Source organism: Cucurbita moschata, unplaced genomic scaffold (assembly GCF_002738365.1).
Source record: "Cucurbita moschata cultivar Rifu unplaced genomic scaffold, Cmos_1.0 Cmo_Scf00045, whole genome shotgun sequence".
NCBI lineage: Eukaryota > Viridiplantae > Streptophyta > Magnoliopsida > Cucurbitales > Cucurbitaceae > Cucurbita > Cucurbita moschata.
Genome location: NW_019268561.1, coordinates 1,806,185 through 1,825,625, shown reverse-complemented (window position 1 = coordinate 1,825,625; position 19,441 = coordinate 1,806,185). Strand labels below are relative to the sequence as shown.

The following is a 19,441-nucleotide window of genomic DNA, read 5'->3' as shown; positions in this document are numbered from 1 at the left end:
GGAGGTCGAAAGGGTGGAGCCGAAGAGTAATCAATCGGCTCCACATGTTGCAGCCATAGAGACTGCTCCTGAGGCGTCAAAACTAGCAGTGGTGATGAGGAAGAACAATAGAGGATTCAAAAGCCATTGAAAAGAAAGGATCGTGGTTGCTAAATCGAAAGGGCTCTAATACCATGAGAATGTTTGCTTAATCCATCCCACCTAAATGGTGTGAAATTTATCTTATTTATAATCAAATAAATTACAAGGATATGGGAAGGGTAATAAACACAAATAACAATAAATGAAAAGATACTATGGTAAGAAGACAAATATTTAGATATTTGTCTTATAATAAAATATCAAATATGATATATACGGTAAACTATAATTTAGTATTAATATCAACAGGTTTCTCTAAAGAAATTCTAAATTAAGTAGCATTTAGATTCTCCTTGAATAATATTTGTAGGTAAACATAATTATGCTAGAAATGAGGATGAAAATTTTGTGATTTGTCGTCCATGTGTTTAATGGATGTTATTGTTTCATGAAGCATGTGTGACTCTTTGCATTAATTAATATACATTAACTCTAAATGATTGAATGTATGTTCTCCTTGTAGAGTGTAAGTAATAGTTAAGAGATAAGACTAAGGTGTTAGAGACAGATTGTCTAGACGATGACCTAGGACAAGACACCTCTAGTAGTTCAAGCACCTTAGGATCATGATTCCTAACATGGTATTAGAGCCATGCTCTTAACTTAGCTCTGTCAATAGAATCCTCAAATGTCGAACAAAGAAGTTGTGAGAATCGAAAGTCTAGTCAAAAGTGACTCAAGTGTCAAACAAATGACGTACTTTGTTTGAGGGCTCCAGCGAAGGAGTTGAGCCTCGATTAAGGGGAGGCTATTCGAGGGCTCCATAGGCCTCAGGGGAGGTTCTATGGTGTACTTTCTTCGAGGGGGGATTTTTAGTAGAGTAGTTCCACATCGACTAATTAAGGGTTGATCATGGGTTTATAAGTAAGGAATACATCTCCATTGGCATGAGGCCTTTTGGAGAAACAAAAAATAAAACCATGAGAGTTTATGCCCAAAGTGAACAATCATGCAATTATGGAGAGTCATGATTCCTAACATGATATCAGACTCATGCCTTTAACTTAGCTATGTCAATAGAACCCTCAAATGTCGAACAAAATGGTTGTGAGTCTCGAAAGTCTAGTCAAAAGAGATTCAAGTGTAGAAAAAAAGGTATATTTTGTTCGAGGGCTCTAGAGAATGAGTCGAGTTTCGATTAAGGGGAGACTGTTTGAGGGCTCCGTAGGCCACAGGGGAGGCTTTATAGTGCACTATGTTTAAGGGGAGAATTGTTGGAAGAGGAGTTCCACATGGAAAATTAAGGAGTTGATCAATAGTTTATAAGGAATATATCTCTATTGGTCTGAGGCATTTTGGGAAACAAAAAGCAAAGTCTTGAGAGCTTATGCTCAAAGTGGACAATATCATACCATTGTGGAGGGTCGTGATTCCTATCATGGTATCATAGTCATGCCCTTAACTTAATTATGTCAATAGAATCCTTAAATGTTGAATAAAGAAGATGTGAGCCTCGAAAGTCTAGTCAAAAGTGACTCAAGTGTCGAATAAAAGGTTTACTTTATTCGAGGGCTCTAGAGAAGGAGTCGAATCTCAATTAAGGGGAGGTTGTTCGAGCGCTCCATAGGCCTCAGAGGGAGGCTCTATGATGTACTTTTTTCGAGGGCAGTATTGTTGGGAGAGGAGTTCCACATTGGCTAACTAAGGGGTTGATCATGGGTTTATAAGTAAGGAATAGATCTTCATTGGTATGATGCCTTTTGAAAAAACAAAAAACAAGGCTGCGAGAACTTATGTTCAAAGTGGACAATATCATCCTATTCTGGAGTGTCTTGATTTCTAACGAAAACCACTTAACTTGTCCAACTCATCATCAGCCCACCGATTAGTCAGTCTTATGCCCAATGTTAGGCCTCCACTAGTGAATTGGAATGATTTAGCTTCCAAGTGACCAAATTTGACTTTTAGCCTCTTTTGGTTTAAATGTGAAGATTTTCAACATTTTGGGGCTATTTTTATAATTTTCCGAAATCTTAAGACTATTTGTGTGATCACAGTTGGGCCTTTTATAAATTTCACATTTTCAAGCTATTGCTCCAAATATTTATTCTAGTTTGTTAAACATTTTGGATTTTCATGCCATAGATAACAATTAATTATAAAAAAAATAATAAAAATTCCAACAACGTTAAGGGCATAAATTTTGGAAGATAGCAAATTAATTATAAATAAAATAATAAAACTTATTGTTAAAACAAAATAATTAATTACCCGTCATTAGGGCATAAATTCCAACAACGTTGACACTCTATAGCTAAGTAAGTACCTCCCCCTCAAGATAAACCTAGTCTCACTTAGTCATGTCCTAGTCACTTTAGACCTCCCTACCTTTTGAATATGTCATGAGCTCACGATTCCAAATCTCGGTTAGTGCGATATCGTGTCTCAATTTGCAAGATAGCAAATTGGCCTATTAGCTCAATTGGTTAGAGAGTCGTGCTAATAACGCAAAGGTCACAGGAGGTTCGAGTCCTGTATAGGCCATTTAATTCAAAATAAGATTCAAAATTTAAGAATGTTGAATGGCCCAAACGAATATGCCATTCTTTTAGACCAGTGATGTCTTAGTGACTCTAGACCTCCCTACCTTTTGAATATGCCATGAGCTCACGATTCCAAACCTCGGTTGGTGTGATATCGTGTCTCAGTTTGCAAGATGGCAAATTGGCGTATTAGCTCAATTGGTTAGAGCGTCATGCGAATAACGCGAATGTCATAGGTTCGAGACCTGTATCCATTCATTTGAAAATAAGATTCAAAATTTAAGAATGTTGAATGGCCCGAACGAATATGCCATTCTTTTAGACTAGTGATATTCTAGTGATCCTTAGACCTCCCTACATATTGAATAGGCCATGAGCTCACGGTTCCAAACCTCGGTTGGTGCGATGTTGTGTCTCAATTCAGACCTGTATAGGCCATTCATTTCTTTCAAAATATGTCATTCTTTTAGACTAGTGATCCTAGACCTCCCTACCTTTTTAATAGGCCATGAGCTCATGATTCTAAACCTCGGTTGGTGTGTTGTGGTGTCTCAATTTGCAAGATAGCAAATTGGCCTATTAGCTCAGTTGGTTAGAGCGTTGTGCTAATAACGCGAAGGTCACAGGTTCGAGACCTCAAAATAAGATTCAAAATTTAAGAATGTTAAATGTCCCGAACGAATATGCCATTCTTTTAGACCAGTGACCCTAGACCTCCATACCTTTTGAATATGCCATGAGCTCACGATTCCAAACCTCGGTTGGTGCGATGTCGTGTCTTAATTTGCAAGATAGCAAATTGACCTATTAGCTTAGTTGGTTAGAGCGTTGTGTTAATAATGTGAAGGTCATAGGTTTGAGACCCGTATAGGCCATTCAATTCAAAATAAGAATCAAAATTTAAGAATATTGAATGGCTCGAACGAATATGCTATTCCATTCTTTTAGACCAGTTAGCCTGTGACGTCACGCGAAAGCTCATCATAAATAACTTGAAAAAGTCTTTTATAAATATTCATGAATCCAAAACAAAGCCTAAACTCCGAAAAATAAATCCATAACTTATAAAACTCAATCCTATAACTTAAAACAGTCTAATAAAACTCAATGCTATAACAAACAAAACCTAAACTCCGAAAAATAAATCTATAACTTAAAACAGTCTAATAAAACTCAAAAACTCAATGCTATAACTTAAAACAGTCTAATAAAACTCAAAAACTCAATGCTATAACTTAAAACAGTCTAATAAAACTCAAAAACTCAATGCTATAACTTAAAACAGTCTAATAAAACTCAATGCTATAACTTAAAACAGTCTAATAAAACTCAATGCTATAACTTAAAACAGTCTAATAAAACTCAATGCTATAACAACAAAACCAACTCAATGCTATAACTTAAAACAGTCTAATAAAACTCAATAAAACTCAATGCTATAACTTAAAACAGTCTAATAAAACTCAATGCTATAACAACAAAACCAACTCAATGCTATAACTTAAAACAGTCTAATAAAACTCAATGCTATAACTTAAAACAGTCTAATAAAACTCAATGCTATAACTTAAAACAGTCTAATAAAACTCAATGCTATAACAACAAAACCTAAACTCCGAAAAATAAATCCATAACTTAAAACAGTCTAATAAAACTCAATGCTATAACTTAAAACAGTCTAAGTAGTGACGTCACTCGTTCATTAAGCGGAAGCTCATCATAAATAACCTTGAAAGAATCTTTCATAAATATTCATGAATCCAAAACAAAACTTAAACTCCGAAAATAAACCTACCTTCAATACTGAATTCAAAATAAATCCAACGATACTCAATGCTATAACTTAAAACAGTCTAATAAAAGTAAACTCCAAAAAATATCCCTGTCTCCAAATCCCAAAAAATATCTCGTCTCCAAAAGTAAACTCCAAAAAATATCCCGTCTCCAAATCCAAATAAAACGATACTCAATGCTATAACTTAAAACAGTCTAATAAAAGTAAATTCCAAAAAATATCCCGTCTCCAAGAGTAAACTCCAAAAAAATATCTGGTCTCCAAATCCAAATAAAACGACTCAATGCTATAACTTAAAACAGTCTAATAAAAGTAAACTCTAAAAAATATCCCGTCTCCAAAAGTAAACTCCAAAAAATATCCCGTGTCCAAATCCAAATAAAATGATACTCAATGCTATAACTTAAAACAGTCTAATAAAAGTAAACTCCAAAAAATATCCTGTCTCCAACTTCTATGGTGGCCTCAGCTCCGCCGTCAACCATACATTGGCGCCTTGCCTTTACCTGAAAAATGTAGGTAGCACGTGGCTTGAGTGCTCAATATTCATGAATCCAAAACAAAACCTAAACTCCAAAAATAAACCTTCAATACTAAATTCAAAATAAATCCAAATAAAACGATACTCAAACTCATCATAAATAACTTTGAATGAGTCTTTCATAAATATTCATGAATCCAAAACAAAACCTAAACTCCGAAAATAAACCTTCAATACTGAATTCAAAATAAATCCAAATAAAACGATACCTATAACTTAAAACAGTCTAATAAAAGTAAACTCCAAAAAATATCCCGTCTCCAACTAACATGGTGGCCTCAGCTCCGTCGTCAACCGTACATTGGCGCCTTGCCTTTACCTGAAAAATGTAAGTAACATGTGGCTTGAGTATTTTATGAAATATTCAGTAAGTCACCCCACTGTTGGGGTTAGGAATGCAAACACATGCAACATATGAACGGGACCTAACTTTTCATAGCCTTGGGAGCTTTTCTATTCCGGGTAGGGTTGGATGTGTGGTACTCCTTCACACATGGCCCATGTACGTGTACATGAACCCACCAGGCGGGCTCATAAACATACCCCCTGGGCTTGACTTGGTCGGGCACAATGTGTTACACGTAGCCGGACACGACAGAATAGAAAAGGGCCCGCATGATATCATGGCGAACATAAATATCGTATTTCATTCTTTCGTATCATAAAGGGGAAGAATCCCGATGCGCGTGACATACATATATGCATGAGGTCCCTTAACATATCTAACATGGCATTACATAAGCAGTGCTAACATCGCATTTACGTTTCTTACATCACATGGCATTTCACATGACTTACATTACATGGCATATTACATAAACATTCCAGTTGCATAAACATCTCATGACATGACTCGATAATTCTACGTGTATCTGTGGCATCAATCAACATATTCATGGCATTTAATACTAACATCTCATTCATGACATAACATAAACAGTCAACAGTCAACACAAGTTCATACATCACATAACATACACAATCTACGGTCAACACAATCTATACATCACATAATCATATCACATAAAATATGGTGCATGCAGGGGCCACAGGGCACACACTATCATACAACACGTAGAAAGCTAACTCAGACAGTAAGGTCACTTACCTCGATGGTCTTGGTTGAAGTCATTCTCAACGATCTAGTCCCAGCGGTTAAATATGCCCTATGATAACCACATAAGAATTTAGAACCTTTCATAAGGTACCCTAGCTAAACCTCATGCTATTTATCAAAATAAACCCCCGACATAATCTGTTTTAACGTTTAGGAACTATACTGACCTCGGATGGTAAAACTAAGGGCAAAAACAGCTTAGGAAGGGCCAAAAACCTTGGAATCGATATATTATAGTGATCCTTGCCGCTAAGCCTAGTTGTCGAGCCGGCCAACTAAGCCGCCAAGTCGAGCTGCGGGAATTGATGGAACCGAGCCGATTTCGTACACGTGCAAGCCGACCCGCACTGTGTACGCGTGCGAAGCTACTGGAGCTGCTGGGTGTGCGTCTACGACTCGACCCTATTCCAAAAACCTTGCCTTCCTTACCCGACAAGTGACAAAACTCTAGTTTTCGCCTCCCCGATTCCGGCTACGTGCCGACAATCCCACAACGTCCTCAACACCAATTTCCGACGGTCAACCTTCTTTGACACAATGATCCCAACATCAATGCCTTACTTCTACTCGATTCTTCCTCCGAAGAGCAACCCCAACGTTCCGGAGGAAACTTTGGAGAGAAAATCGTTTTCAAGGGGTAAAAGGTTGAGCATAGGAATATAAAAATAATATGAAGAAATTTGTATTCTAGGGTTTTTTTTAGGATAAGGAAACTCAGAGAAATAGGAAGGTTTCTATTAGGTAATAAAAGTCTAGCAGAAAATCCTCGATTTCCAGGGAGATTACATTTAATTATTTATTTTATTTTGGTTTGATTTTATTTTATTCCAAAAACCCAAACCATTACAATTTCTACTAACTCCCTTTTTAAAATTGCATCTTTTCCGATCGGAATAAATGCATAACATAATATTTGTGAAATAAAAATAAAATCTTAACCAAATAAGCCACAAATGGAAAATGTGAATCGTTACACCAATGATGTCCTAGTGACCCTAGACCTCCCTACCTTTTGAATATGCCATGAGCTCACGATTTCAAACCTCGATTGATGCGATGTCGTGTCTCAATTTGCAAGATAGCAAATTGGCTTATTAGCTCAGTTTGTTAGAGTGTTGTGCTAATAACGCATGGGTCACAGGTTTAGGACCTGTATACGCCATTCAATTCAAAATTTAAGAATGTTGAATGGCTCGAACGAACATGCCATTCTTTTAGACCAGTGACCCTAGACCTCCCTACCTTTTGAATATACCATGAGCTCACGATTCCAAACCTTGGTTGGTGCGATGTCGTGTCTCAATTTGCAATATAGCAAATTGGCCTATTAGCTTAATTGGTTAGAGCTTCGTGCTAATAATGCGAAGGTCATAGGTTTGAGACATGTATAAGCCATTCATTTTAAAATAAGATTCAAAATTTAAGAATGTTGAACGGCCCGAACGAATATGCCATTCTTTTAGACTAGTGATGTTTAGTGATCCTAGACCTCCCTACCTTTTAAATAGGCCATGAGCTCACGATTCTAAACCTCGGTTGGTGTGATGTTGTGTCTCAATTTGAAAGATAGCAAATTGGCCTATTAGCTCAGTTTGTTAGAGCATCGTGCTAATAATGCGAAGGTCACAGGTTCGAGACCTGTATAGGCCATTCATTTCAAAATAAGATTCAAATTTTAAGAATGTTGAATGGCCCGAACGAATATGCCATTCTTTTAGACTAGTGATCCTAGACATCCCTACCTTTTGAATAGGCCATGGGCTCACGATTCTAAACCTCAGTTGGTCGATGTCGTGTCTCAATTTGCAAAAATAAGATTCAAAATTTATGAATGTTGAATGGCCTCGGTTGGTGTGGTGTCGTGTCTCAATTTGCTTGTAAATTGGCCTATTAGCTCAGTTGGTTAGAGCGTCGTGCTAATAACGCGAATGTCACAGGTTCGAGACCTGTATAGGCCATCTTTAATTCAAAATGTAAGAATGTTGAATGACTCGAACGAATATGCCATTCTTTTAGACCAGTGATCCTAGAGCTCCCTACCTTTTGAATAGGCCATGAGCTCATAATTCTAAACCTCGGTTGGTGCGATGTCGTGCCTGAATTTGCAAGATTGCAAATTGGCCTATTAGCTCAGTTGGTTAGAGCGTCGTGCTAATAGAAGGTCACAGGTTCGAGACCTATATAGGCCATTCATTTCAAAATAAGATTCAAATTTTAAGAATGTTGAATATGCCATTCTTTTAGACTAGTGATCCTAGACCTCCCTACCTTTTGGATAGGCCATGGGCTCACGATTCTAAACCTCGGTTGGTCAATGTCGTGTCTCAATTTGCAAGGTAGCAAATTGGCCTATTAGCTTAGTTGGTTAGAGCGTCGTGCTAATAACGCGAAGGTCACAGGTTCGAGACCTGTATAGGCCATTCATTTTTAAAATAAGATTCAAAATTTATGAATGTTGAATGGCCTCGGTTGGTGTGGTGTCGTGTCTCAATTTGCTTGCAAATTGGCCTATTAGCTCATTTGGTTAGAGCGTCGTGCTAATAACGCGAATGTCACAGGTTTGAGACCTGTATAGGCCATTTAATTCAAAATGTAAGAATGTTGAATGGCCCGAACACGAATATGCCATTCTTTTAGACCAGTGATCCTAGAGCTCCCTACCTTTTGAATAGGCCATGAGCTCATAATTCTAAACCTCGGTTGGTGCGATGTCGTGCCTGAATTTGCAAGATTGCAAATTGGCCTATTAGCTCAGTTGGTTAAAGCGTCGTGCTAATAACGCGAAGGTCACAGGTTCGAGACCTGTATAGGCCATTCATTTTTAAAATAAGATTCAAAATTTATGAATGTTGAATGGCCTCGGTTGGTGTGGTGTCGTGTCTCAATTTGCTTGCAAATTGGCCTATTAGCTCAGTTGGTTAGAGCGTCGTGCTAATAACGCGAATGTCACAGGTTCGAGACCTGTATAGGCCATTTAATTTAAAAATGTAAGAATGTTGAATGGCCCGAACGAATATGCCATTCTTTTAGACCAGTGATGTTCTAGTGATCCTAGAGCTCCCTACCTTTTGAATAGGCCATGAGCTCACAATTCTAAACCTCGGTTGGTGCGATGTTGTGTCTCAATTTGCAAGATAGCAAATTGGCCTATTAGCTCAGTAGGTTAGAGCGTCGTGCTAATAACGCGAAGGTCACAGGTTCGAGACCTGTATAGGCCATTCATTTTTAAAATAAGATTCAAAATTTATGAATGTTGAATGGCCTCGGTTGGTGTGGTGTCGTGTCTCAATTTGCTTGCAAATTGGCCTATTAGCTCAGTTGGTTAGAGCGTCGTGCTAATAACGCGAAGGTCACAGGTTCGAGACCTGTATAGGCCATTCATTTTTAAAATAAGATTCAAAATTTATGAATGTTGAATGGCCTCGGTTGGTGTGGTGTCGTGTCTCAATTTGCTTGCAAATTGGCCTATTAGCTCAGTTGGTTAGAGCGTCGTGCTAATAACGCGAAGGTCACAGGTTCGAGACCTGTATAGGCCATTCATTTTTAAAATAAGATTCAAAATTTATGAATGTTGAATGGCCTCGGTTGGTGTGGTGTCGTGTCTCAATTTGCTTGCAAATTGGCCTATTAGCTCAGTTGGTTAGAGCGTCGTGCTAATAACGCGAATGTCACAGGTTCGAGACCTGTATAGGCCATTTAATTTAAAAATGTAAGAATGTTGAATGGCCCGAACGAATATGCCATTCTTTTAGACCAGTGATGTTCTAGTGATCCTAGAGCTCCCTACCTTTTGAATAGGCCATGAGCTCACAATTCTAAACCTCGGTTGGTGCGATGTTGTGTCTCAATTTGCAAGATAGCAAATTGGCCTATTAGCTCAGTAGGTTAGAGCGTCGTGCTAATAACGCGAAGGTCACAGGTTCGAGACCTGTATAGGCCATTCATTTTTAAAATAAGATTCAAAATTTATGAATGTTGAATGGCCTCGGTTGGTGTGGTGTCGTGTCTCAATTTGCTTGCAAATTGGCCTATTAGCTCAGTTGGTTAGAGCGTCGTGCTAATAACGCGAAGGTCACAGGTTCGAGACCTGTATAGGCCATTCATTTTTAAAATAAGATTCAAAATTTATGAATGTTGAATGGCCTCGGTTGGTGTGGTGTCGTGTCTCAATTTGCTTGCAAATTGGCCTATTAGCTCAGTTGGTTAGAGCGTCGTGTTAATAACGCGAATGTCACAGGTTCGAGACCTGTATAGGCCATTTAATTTAAAAATGTAAGAATGTTGAATGGCCCGAACGAATATGCCATTCTTTTAGACCAGTGATGTTCTAGTGATCCTAGAGCTCCCTACCTTTTGAATAGGCCATGAGCTCACAATTCTAAACCTCGGTTGGTGCGATGTTGTGTCTCAATTTGCAAGATAGCAAATTGGCCTATTAGCTCAGTAGGTTAGAGCGTCGTGCTAATAACGCGAAGGTCACAGGTTCGAGACCTGTATAGGCCATTCATTTTTAAAATAAGATTCAAAATTTATGAATGTTGAATGGCCTCGGTTGGTGTGGTGTCGTGTCTCAATTTGCTTGCAAATTGGCCTATTAGCTCAGTTGGTTAGAGCGTCGTGCTAATAACGCGAAGGTCACAGGTTCGAGACCTGTATAGGCCATTCATTTTTAAAATAAGATTCAAAATTTATGAATGTTGAATGGCCTCGGTTGGTGTGGTGTCGTGTCTCAATTTGCTTGCAAATTGGCCTATTAGCTCAGTTGGTTAGAGCGTCGTGCTAATAACGCGAATGTCACAGGTTCGAGACCTGTATAGGCCATTTAATTTAAAAATGTAAGAATGTTGAATGGCCCGAACGAATATGCCATTCTTTTAGACCAGTGATGTTCTAGTGATCCTAGAGCTCCCTACCTTTTGAATAGGCCATGAGCTCATAATTCTAAACCTCGGTTGGTGCGATGTCGTGCCTGAATTTGCAAGATTGCAAATTGGCCTATTAGCTCAGTTGGTTAGAGCGTCGTGCTAATAACGCGAAGGTCACAGGTTCGAGACCTGTATAGGCCATTCATTTTTAAAATAAGATTCAAAATTTATGAATGTTGAATGGCCTCGGTTGGTGTGGTGTCGTGTCTCAATTTGCTTGCAAATTGGCCTATTAGCTCAGTTGGTTAGAGCGTCGTGCTAATAACGCGAATGTCACAGGTTCGAGACCTGTATAGGCCATTCATTTTTAAAATAAGATTCAAAATTTATGAATGTTGAATGGCCTCGGTTGGTGTGGTGTCGTGTCTCAATTTGCTTGCAAATTGGCCTATTAGCTCAGTTGGTTAGAGCGTCGTGCTAATAACGCGAATGTCACAGGTTCGAGACCTGTATAGGCCATTTAATTTAAAAATGTAAGAATGTTGAATGGCCCGAACGAATATGCCATTCTTTTAGACCAGTGATGTTCTAGTGATCCTAGAGCTCCCTACCTTTTGAATAGGCCATGAGCTCACAATTCCAAACCTCGGTTGGTGCGATGTTGTGTCTCAATTTGCAAGATAGCAAATTGGCCTATTAGCTCAGTTGGTTAGAGCGTCGTGCTAATAACGCGAAGGTCACAGGTTCGAGACCTGTATAGGCCATTCATTTTTAAAATAAGATTCAAAATTTATGAATGTTGAATGGCCTCGGTTGGTGTGGTGTCGTGTCTCAATTTGCTTGCAAATTGGCCTATTAGCTCAGTTGGTTAGAGCGTCGTGCTAATAACGCGAATGTCACAGGTTCGAGACCTGTATAGGCTATTTAATTCAAAATGTAAGAATGTTGAATGGCCCGAACGAATATGCCATTCTTTTAGACCAGTGATCCTAGAGCTCCCTACCTTTTGAATAGGCCATGAGCTCACAATTCCAAACCTCGGTTGGTGCGATGTCGTGTCTCAATTTGCAAGATAACAAATTGGCCTATTAGCTCAGTTGGTTAGAGCGTCGTGCTAATAACGCGTAGGTCACAGGTTCGAGACCTATATAGGCCATTCATTTCAAAATAAGATTCAAAATTTAAGAATGTTGAATGGCCTGAACGAATATGCCATTCTTTTAGACTAGTGATCCTAGACCTCCCTACCTTTTGGATAGGCCATGAGCTCACGATTCTAAACCTCGATTGGTCGATGTCGTGTCTCAATTTGCAAGATAACAAATTGGCCTATTAGCTCAGTTGGTTAGAGCGTCGTGCTAATAATGCAAAGGTCACAAGTTCGAGACTTGTATAGGCCATTCATTTCAAAATAAGATTCAAAATTTAAGAATGTTGAATGGCCCGAACGAATATGCCATTCTTTTAGACCTAGATCAGTGATGTTCTAGTGATCCTAGACCTCCCTACCTTTTGAATAGGCCATGAGCTTACGATTCTAAACCTCAGTTGGTGCGATGTCGTGTCTCAATTTGCAAGATAGCAAATTGGCCTATTATCTTAGTTGGTTAGAGCGTCGTGCTAATAACGCGAAGGTCATAGTTTTGAGACCTGTATAGGCCATTCATTTCAAAATAAGAAATTAGCGAGACCAGTGATGTCCTAGTGACCCTAGACCTCCCTACCTTTTGAATATGCCATGAGCTCACGATTCCAAACCTCGGTTGGTGCGATGTCGTGCCTGAATTTGCAAGATTGCAAATTGGCCTATGCCTATTAACTCAGTTGGTTAGAGCGTCATACTAACAACCTGAAGGTCAAAAGTTTGAAACCTATATAGGCTATTTAATTCAAAATAAAATTCAAAGGTCTATTCCATTTGATTTCTGCACCTTCAAGGATCAAGTTTGAAACCTATATAGGCTATTTAATTCAAAATAAAATTCAAAGGTCTATTCCATTTGATTTCTGCACCTTCAAGGATCAAGTTTGAAACCTATATAGGCTATTTAATTCAAAATAAAATTCAAAGGTCTATTCCATTTGATTTCTGCACCTTCAAGGATCAAGTTTGAAACCTATATAGGCTATTTAATTCAAAATAAAATTCAAAGGTCTATTCCATTTGATTTCTGCACCTTCAAGGATCAAGTTTGAAACCTATATAGGCTATTTAATTCAAAATAAAATTCAAAGGTCTATTCCATTTGATTTCTGCACCTTCAAGGATCAAGTTTGAAACCTATATAGGCTATTTAATTCAAAATAAAATTCAAAGGTCTATTCCATTTGATTTCTGCACCTTCAAGGATCATTTTCATAGAAAACGTAGAAGGCCAACAAGTTATGGCGCGTGCCCAATTGGAGAAAAAAAAATTTCAGGTAAGAATTTAGGTCAAGTTTGAATTTTTTATATGTATGTTTCCTCACGTCCAAAATTAAGTATTCTTTTGGCTTTAGAGGATTAAGTTGAACAATTTTTATAAAGAAATCAAAGCCTAAATCGTCCTAGATAAAGCTGCCTAAGAAGACCAGGTTTTGTGTTTTAGGTTGAGTTGTAGATCGAGAATTAACTAAAAAAATAAGCCATGATTCAACAAAGTCATTCCTTCACGGAGGTGAAAGGAAGAAGTTTCATGAAGTACTTGCACTAATTGTTTGGAATTTGAAATGAAACTTAAGTTAAGTAGGAAATAAAGGAATATAGAAGAAATTGACTTTGAGGAACGTTAAAATAACCCACGAAATGCATTATGCTACTCATAAAATTTTAATGCCAAAGGACATAGAACTTTATACATGACCCAAAATTATGACTCTCAACGGACTATTAAATTTTTGTGACCATTAGACCATGTTGGGGCTCGAACCCTGATTTAGGTGGAAAATTACCATATTATCCCTAATGACTAAGACTAAAGGTTTCAAGAATTTAAGTACTCCCTTTGGTGGTGTTATCCTTAAGACTTCCCTACATGATAAACCAAGTGCTTATGACATAAATATAGCCATAAGAACACTTATGTTTACTTTAGGGCTATACTTGTGCCATGAATAAAAAGATACCTAAGATCATACAAATTCATACCCTACAAGAATTTCTTAAGAAAAGCTCATACTCTAACCGCCTCATGCCCTAAAATCATGTTACTTAAGTTTGTTACGTAATATTTTTTCTATACCTTAATTGACTACGACCTCCTACCACGTGAATGCGTTACGAGGCCCTGATTCCTCTTTTAGTATGGGATGTCCTACACCATGTCTCATAAGTAGGATTTCATGATGGACCTCATACTTCCCTCACCTAGATGAGATGTTATGGGTCACGTATTACTACCAAGATGTCATTATCATGTTTTTCATCAAGCATGTGACCATTTCGGTCTATCATGAGAAGTAATCTAAGACCAATTGTCATGAACTACTTTCCTATGAATGGCAGACAAAAACTTCAAGGCCCCATTGCTGTCAATGCTTTCTAATGATGGCATTTTGGCTTCCGAGTCTAGATTTTGAGTTTTCTTCTAGCATGGCTTGGAAGGCCTGGAGGGTTGCCCTCTTAAGAGAATCAAACACTCTATGTGTCCCCCCTTATAGGATGGAGGTACCAATTCAAGTGGTTTTTATGGTAGGTTACTCTTCTTGAGTTCTCGTTCCTTTATTGGGTCAATGATCTCCCCTTATTGTTCCTGTTCGGTCTCTACACCCACTTTTGGGCGAGTTAGGTGTATTGTTTCTATTGCCTCCCCTTAAAGAAAGTTAACGCTTATGGCTCATATCAAACAATCATTCATCTACTGTATAGGTTGAGAAAATGTCTTAAACTCGTTGGTTATATAGTTTGGACTTTGCCCATGATTTCAATCTCTCTACAAAATAGAAGACCATATCTTTCTAATACATATCACAAATATTCAACGTCAACGTAGAAAAATACTTGACATATTCTTAGATATTCCCAGTGTGTCTTAATTGTCTAAATTTCCTCCTAACCAGTATCTTGACATTAGTACTAGAGAGCTACCTCACGCGTGAATGAAAGAGTGGACACACGTAGAATTGCGTGCACTGTAACAAGGAATATGTGCGGGTCGGGTCAGTCAACAAGGTCAGGTCGTAGGTTCTAGTTCAACATGGCCACCTTCAAAACCTAACTTAATCGAGTGCATGAATTTCTTCCTTTTTTTTGTAAGCTAACGCTTTGCTTCACTCGCACTCGACACATGTTGCACCCATGTCAACCGCACTCGTCCATTCATCGCCTAACACGTGTCTCTTCTCCCTCAGCGGTGCGCAAAACAATTTTCCAAAATTCGATGATTCTAAAAAAAAAATACCTATTTTCTTTGAATTTTAATAACTTTTACTACGCAACTCGATTCAACTTAGTTCCTTTTCTAAAGTTATAGAGATTTAATCTTTTTATACAAAAATATTTTTCTCGTAATTTTTAATCAACTCCATAAGGAAATAAATATGCTTAAATTTGATAGAAAACTGAACTCCAACCTCCGGTCAAATTCAACTTGTGCAAAATCTCTCCAAGAACAACATATCAAAAATTTATATCGAAATTTCTCATAAATCTCCCAAATCTAGAGAAAAATCAAGAACAAAAATGAAAAAATCATACCTTTAGTTCATCCTTCAGTCGGGACAGATTTGAGCAAATTAAATGTCCGAACTTCATTAGAAAATGTGAGCCAAAATGACCATTTTACCCCCACGAGTTTAAGTTTTTCTCAATTTTGTCCGTCCAAAAAATATTTGTTCCTATAGCGAGTCCTCATCCTTTCGAGATATTTGACCTTATAATTTTATCAAGTCAAGAGGAGTGACCGTCAAAGTGTACCTTTCAAATCTTATTCCTTGGCTAACTTTAGTGTCGATGAATGATGGCATCGGTGAAACTTTTCATCCGTAGAAGTTTTTTTTTATGGTAAAACTTTTGATCAATAAGTCTCCTATTTGGTGGCCAGTTTTGTTTATGCTTCAACCCGTTTTACTTTCTTTGCTTTATTACTCCTATTTTTAGTCTAATTCATTCAAATGCACTATAAACCACAAATTTCAAGTTTGAGATGGTATAAACTCCAAAAGACTCTCAAGGAATAAAATGTTGTAATAAAGAGTGCTACATTTGTTTGGATCTCTACGTATTTTTATTATTATTTTTTTTTTTTTTTAAATAACAAGTCGCAATATTCTAAAATGGTAAAGATTAAAAAAATTCTTTGTTGAGTTCAAAATTTAAAAGATAAACATAATTCAATATATATGTATCAACATTTCCATTCTGATTATTTGCTGGAAGTAAATAAATATGAGACCTCTCTCTTCTAGGTTCATTTTATTCTGATATAGCCAATATCATCCAATTCAGATATTTCAAAAATAGAAAAAAGAAAAATATAAATTAATTAAATTGAACCATCTAAATTGCATAAAAAATAAAAACGCAAAAAGATTCATTCTTCCACCGGATGGAATATTAAACAAAAAGGGAAAAACTTTACTCTTCTAATTAAATCTCACGACTCACCGCCACTGCCGGGAGCCACCGACTGCAGATTCTCGCGTTCCCTATCGCCATCGCCACCTTCTTTGATGTTCGGCGGCCCACCAAGCGGCTCCGACACCGGAATAGCTTCGATCGGTGGCGGGGGGCGGAGATGCGGGGGAGGGTCTAGAGACCCATCGAGGCAGGAAGCACATTTCTTCTCGACCCAATCTTCGACGTCGTACTGGGCGTTGTAGCCAAAAACGGGACGGCCAAAGCAGACGCGGCCGATCATGCCGGCAATGAAGCCGAGGATGGAAATCACTGCAAGGACGGCGATGACGGGGCCGACGGAGCCCTGGGCGGGGTGTATGGCGGCGGCAGAGGGCGGGGGTTGGAGCTGGTCGAGGGGAACGGACATGGGAGGGAGTTAAAGTGAAGCGGCGGGTGAGGGAGGAAGGAAGGAAGGAGGAGCGGAAGGTTTTTGGATTTATTTAAAAACAGACAAATGGTTCAGTGATGTCGGAAGGAAGTGGACGACAACTGAAACGCGGAAGGTTTTTGTTTAATTATTTTATTAAACAAAAAAAAAAATTAATTTAAATATTTATTTATTTTTATTTAATTCTTCGTTAAGATGTTTTAAAACACGTGAATCAAGTTAAATTTGTATAATAAATTATTAAAAAATATAATTAATTATTTTATTAAACAAAAAAAATTAATTTAATATACGATAAAACCACAAAATTTATAATCTTGTATTTAATAACTGCATTTAAAATTTTTAATTTCTACAATTTTTCTCTCGTGTACATATATTATTCTTCTGAAACTTTGTCTCCACTTTTTCTTTCTTTTGATTTTTCCAGTGTTTGACCTTTCATAGACGAAAAGATCGTTGACTTTCTTTTGATTTTAACGGTTTTAAGGGGTATTTTTGTAATCAGGCAATGTTTCACCGGATTTTTGGAGGGAAGTATTTTGTCCAATCGGATTTTCTATTAGGGCATCGAGTCGAATTACCCAATTTTAATCCCAAACAAAAACTCCCAAAAACCCTTCTAACGATTCGATTAAACCCCAACTTTCTTCCATTCCAAGCACAGAATCAAAGCTTCTCGAATGATCCTTATTTCAGGTACTTCGTCTTCAAGTTCTCGTTTCCATTGTTATCGATTTTTGATTCTCCAGCTTATCCTATTGGTTTTAAGGTATTGGGTTTGTTGTTGGGAAGCATTGCGTGCTGCTTTGGCAATTTCAATTGTTTTTCATACTTTTTCTGTGGCGATTATCTGTGGTTCTAGTAATTCGCCATTTTTTTTAGTTTGTTTTTGCTTTTGGGTAATTTCCATACTTCAGAAGTTGTTCCTTTAAGAATCTGTCTCAAATTATTGACTGTTCTTGCAGCTTTTAGTGGAATAATAGTTGAAGCTGCTGTTAGAAGAGATGTTGCATAACAAATCGTTTGTTAAAAAGACGAAGTCTGGGAAGGTGACGAAGGTCGGTAAATTACTAATCTTGGGTCTCGTTACTTCATAATTTTGATCTTACCATGTATTTATGGGTTTCTGTTTTCCATGACAGCAAGTGAGAGAACACTATCTTCGAGATGATATTTACTGTGGGACTTCAATTTGCAAAAAATGTGATTCTTCTGTTGCTCGCTTGAGTGCTTCTACATTCCCAATTCTAGTTCTTGACACCAATGTCGTTCTTACTCAGGTTATTTTTGGTGCAGTTCCTGTTGTTAACATTTTGCTTTCGACATGTAGCGTTTGTATGAAATAAAGCATTTTTGCAGATTGATTTGCTAGAGAATCCTGCCATTGATGATGTGGTTATGCTATCGGTTGTGCTGGAAGAAGTTAAGAACAAGAACTTGTCTGTTTACAATAGAGTTAGAGCTCTCTGCTTTAATCCTTTGAGGAGATTCTTTATCTTCTCCAATGAGCACCACAAGTATGTTTTTAGTTACCCTTTCATTAGTATTGCCTTTGGCGCTCGTCTGTGATTGATATAAGTTCACACTTGAGTTGGAGATTCCATACCTATTTACTAATACCAATCTCTAAACAAAAGCTATGAAGCCAATTAAGCAGTTGATCATTTGTGCCTTTGGTTTGAACTTCTACGTATATTAAGCTAGTGATTTTATGCACCTTGGGTAAAACGTGAATGAAAAAACTAAGTACAACTTACGGGAGCTTTCTAGAGCTGAGGCTGTTATTGTAATGGTTGAATGAAGCGTGATATTAGAGTATTTGATAGAAAACGAAGCTTCAACTTTGATATGCTTAGTTTCCCTACAACCTTTTTGTAATTTTTGATGGCATGGAGTTTTAAAATCTCTATGAAACAACATGCACTTTCATGGCCACTAGAATTTTGAGCTTCCTTTGATGACATTGTTTTGGCAGGGATACATATGTTAAGGAGATGAGTGGAGAAAGTAAAAATAATCGAAATGATAGAGGTATTCTTCTGAAATTACAAGATTCGATGCTCTAATGTTTGCATACTGTAGCTGGACTACATATATTTTCATCCATCTTCTCTGCCTCACTTATGCAATATTTATATCTGATGCACATTCACATTTGTACATTCTTACTTGCATTGTTGCAGTAACTGCCAATCGTTGTATATCTGTTCTAATAATCTTTTTATAAGCTAGTTACTGTGGGAATGCTTTCTTGTTGATTAATATCTCCAACATTGTTATTCAGCAATTCGAGTGGCTACTCAGTGGTATCAGAATCATCTTGGTGGTGCTGCTCGGGTTCTACTCATAACAAATGACAGAGAGAATAGGATGAAGGCCATTGAAGAGGGAATTTATGCAGAGTCTAGTATGTTGGAAGTCTATTAAGTTTTTGGCATTGCTTCAGTATCACTTGGTGTCCACTGTATTGAATGCTTGAATGCTTATGCTTCTTTTTTTTTTTTTTTTTTTT

At 37.6% G+C, this 19,441-nt stretch overlaps 2 protein-coding genes and 23 non-coding genes across 25 annotated transcripts in view; 24 read left to right on the top strand and 1 right to left on the bottom strand.

The window, feature by feature from the left end:
• Positions 1-7,653: 7,653 nt before the first annotated feature.
• On the top strand, positions 7,654-7,727 carry TRNAI-AAU. Its single transcript has one exon. It is a non-coding gene; the product is annotated as a tRNA-Ile (tRNA).
• Positions 7,728-7,961: 234 nt separating this feature from the next.
• TRNAI-AAU lies at positions 7,962-8,035 on the top strand. The gene has a single exon. It is a non-coding gene; the product is annotated as a tRNA-Ile (tRNA).
• A 388-nt stretch (positions 8,036-8,423) lies between these two features.
• TRNAI-AAU lies at positions 8,424-8,497 on the top strand. Its single transcript has one exon. It is a non-coding gene; the product is annotated as a tRNA-Ile (tRNA).
• An 85-nt stretch (positions 8,498-8,582) lies between these two features.
• On the top strand, positions 8,583-8,656 carry TRNAI-AAU. The gene has a single exon. It is a non-coding gene; the product is annotated as a tRNA-Ile (tRNA).
• Positions 8,657-8,817: 161 nt separating this feature from the next.
• On the top strand, positions 8,818-8,891 carry TRNAI-AAU. The gene has a single exon. It is a non-coding gene; the product is annotated as a tRNA-Ile (tRNA).
• An 85-nt stretch (positions 8,892-8,976) lies between these two features.
• TRNAI-AAU lies at positions 8,977-9,050 on the top strand. The gene has a single exon. It is a non-coding gene; the product is annotated as a tRNA-Ile (tRNA).
• A 171-nt stretch (positions 9,051-9,221) lies between these two features.
• Positions 9,222-9,295, top strand: TRNAI-AAU. The gene has a single exon. It is a non-coding gene; the product is annotated as a tRNA-Ile (tRNA).
• Positions 9,296-9,380: 85 nt separating this feature from the next.
• TRNAI-AAU lies at positions 9,381-9,454 on the top strand. Its single transcript has one exon. It is a non-coding gene; the product is annotated as a tRNA-Ile (tRNA).
• Positions 9,455-9,539: 85 nt separating this feature from the next.
• On the top strand, positions 9,540-9,613 carry TRNAI-AAU. The gene has a single exon. It is a non-coding gene; the product is annotated as a tRNA-Ile (tRNA).
• Positions 9,614-9,698: 85 nt separating this feature from the next.
• TRNAI-AAU lies at positions 9,699-9,772 on the top strand. Its single transcript has one exon. It is a non-coding gene; the product is annotated as a tRNA-Ile (tRNA).
• Positions 9,773-9,943: 171 nt separating this feature from the next.
• Positions 9,944-10,017, top strand: TRNAI-AAU. The gene has a single exon. It is a non-coding gene; the product is annotated as a tRNA-Ile (tRNA).
• An 85-nt stretch (positions 10,018-10,102) lies between these two features.
• On the top strand, positions 10,103-10,176 carry TRNAI-AAU. The gene has a single exon. It is a non-coding gene; the product is annotated as a tRNA-Ile (tRNA).
• An 85-nt stretch (positions 10,177-10,261) lies between these two features.
• Positions 10,262-10,335, top strand: TRNAI-AAU. Its single transcript has one exon. It is a non-coding gene; the product is annotated as a tRNA-Ile (tRNA).
• A 171-nt stretch (positions 10,336-10,506) lies between these two features.
• TRNAI-AAU lies at positions 10,507-10,580 on the top strand. Its single transcript has one exon. It is a non-coding gene; the product is annotated as a tRNA-Ile (tRNA).
• Positions 10,581-10,665: 85 nt separating this feature from the next.
• On the top strand, positions 10,666-10,739 carry TRNAI-AAU. The gene has a single exon. It is a non-coding gene; the product is annotated as a tRNA-Ile (tRNA).
• Positions 10,740-10,824: 85 nt separating this feature from the next.
• Positions 10,825-10,898, top strand: TRNAI-AAU. Its single transcript has one exon. It is a non-coding gene; the product is annotated as a tRNA-Ile (tRNA).
• A 171-nt stretch (positions 10,899-11,069) lies between these two features.
• On the top strand, positions 11,070-11,143 carry TRNAI-AAU. The gene has a single exon. It is a non-coding gene; the product is annotated as a tRNA-Ile (tRNA).
• Positions 11,144-11,228: 85 nt separating this feature from the next.
• Positions 11,229-11,302, top strand: TRNAI-AAU. Its single transcript has one exon. It is a non-coding gene; the product is annotated as a tRNA-Ile (tRNA).
• Positions 11,303-11,387: 85 nt separating this feature from the next.
• On the top strand, positions 11,388-11,461 carry TRNAI-AAU. Its single transcript has one exon. It is a non-coding gene; the product is annotated as a tRNA-Ile (tRNA).
• Positions 11,462-11,632: 171 nt separating this feature from the next.
• TRNAI-AAU lies at positions 11,633-11,706 on the top strand. Its single transcript has one exon. It is a non-coding gene; the product is annotated as a tRNA-Ile (tRNA).
• Positions 11,707-11,791: 85 nt separating this feature from the next.
• TRNAI-AAU lies at positions 11,792-11,865 on the top strand. Its single transcript has one exon. It is a non-coding gene; the product is annotated as a tRNA-Ile (tRNA).
• Positions 11,866-12,024: 159 nt separating this feature from the next.
• TRNAI-AAU lies at positions 12,025-12,098 on the top strand. Its single transcript has one exon. It is a non-coding gene; the product is annotated as a tRNA-Ile (tRNA).
• Positions 12,099-12,268: 170 nt separating this feature from the next.
• Positions 12,269-12,342, top strand: TRNAI-AAU. Its single transcript has one exon. It is a non-coding gene; the product is annotated as a tRNA-Ile (tRNA).
• A 4,173-nt stretch (positions 12,343-16,515) lies between these two features.
• LOC111434531 lies at positions 16,516-16,905 on the bottom strand. The gene has a single exon (XM_023071945.1). It carries the CDS (start codon positions 16,903-16,905, stop codon positions 16,516-16,518), a length of 390 nt encoding a protein of 129 aa, XP_022927713.1.
• Positions 16,906-17,469: 564 nt separating this feature from the next.
• LOC111434671 (exosome complex exonuclease RRP44 homolog A-like) overlaps positions 17,470-19,441 on the top strand; it is a 12,391-nt gene continuing 10,419 nt past the window's right edge. Inside the window, exons 1-6 of the mRNA XM_023072141.1 lie at positions 17,470-17,625; positions 17,895-17,987; positions 18,072-18,209; positions 18,289-18,446; positions 18,905-18,960; positions 19,214-19,336. Of these exons, the coding sequence (XP_022927909.1) occupies positions 17,934-17,987; positions 18,072-18,209; positions 18,289-18,446; positions 18,905-18,960; positions 19,214-19,336 (529 nt within the window). The 5' untranslated portion in view covers positions 17,470-17,625; positions 17,895-17,933. The remainder of the gene's footprint in view (positions 17,626-17,894; positions 17,988-18,071; positions 18,210-18,288; positions 18,447-18,904; positions 18,961-19,213; positions 19,337-19,441) is intronic.

Coding starts and splice junctions, on each gene's coding strand:
- LOC111434531 (XM_023071945.1), bottom strand. CDS start 16,905: ATGTCCGTTCCCCTCGACCAGCTCCAACCCCCGCCCTCTGCCGCCGCC.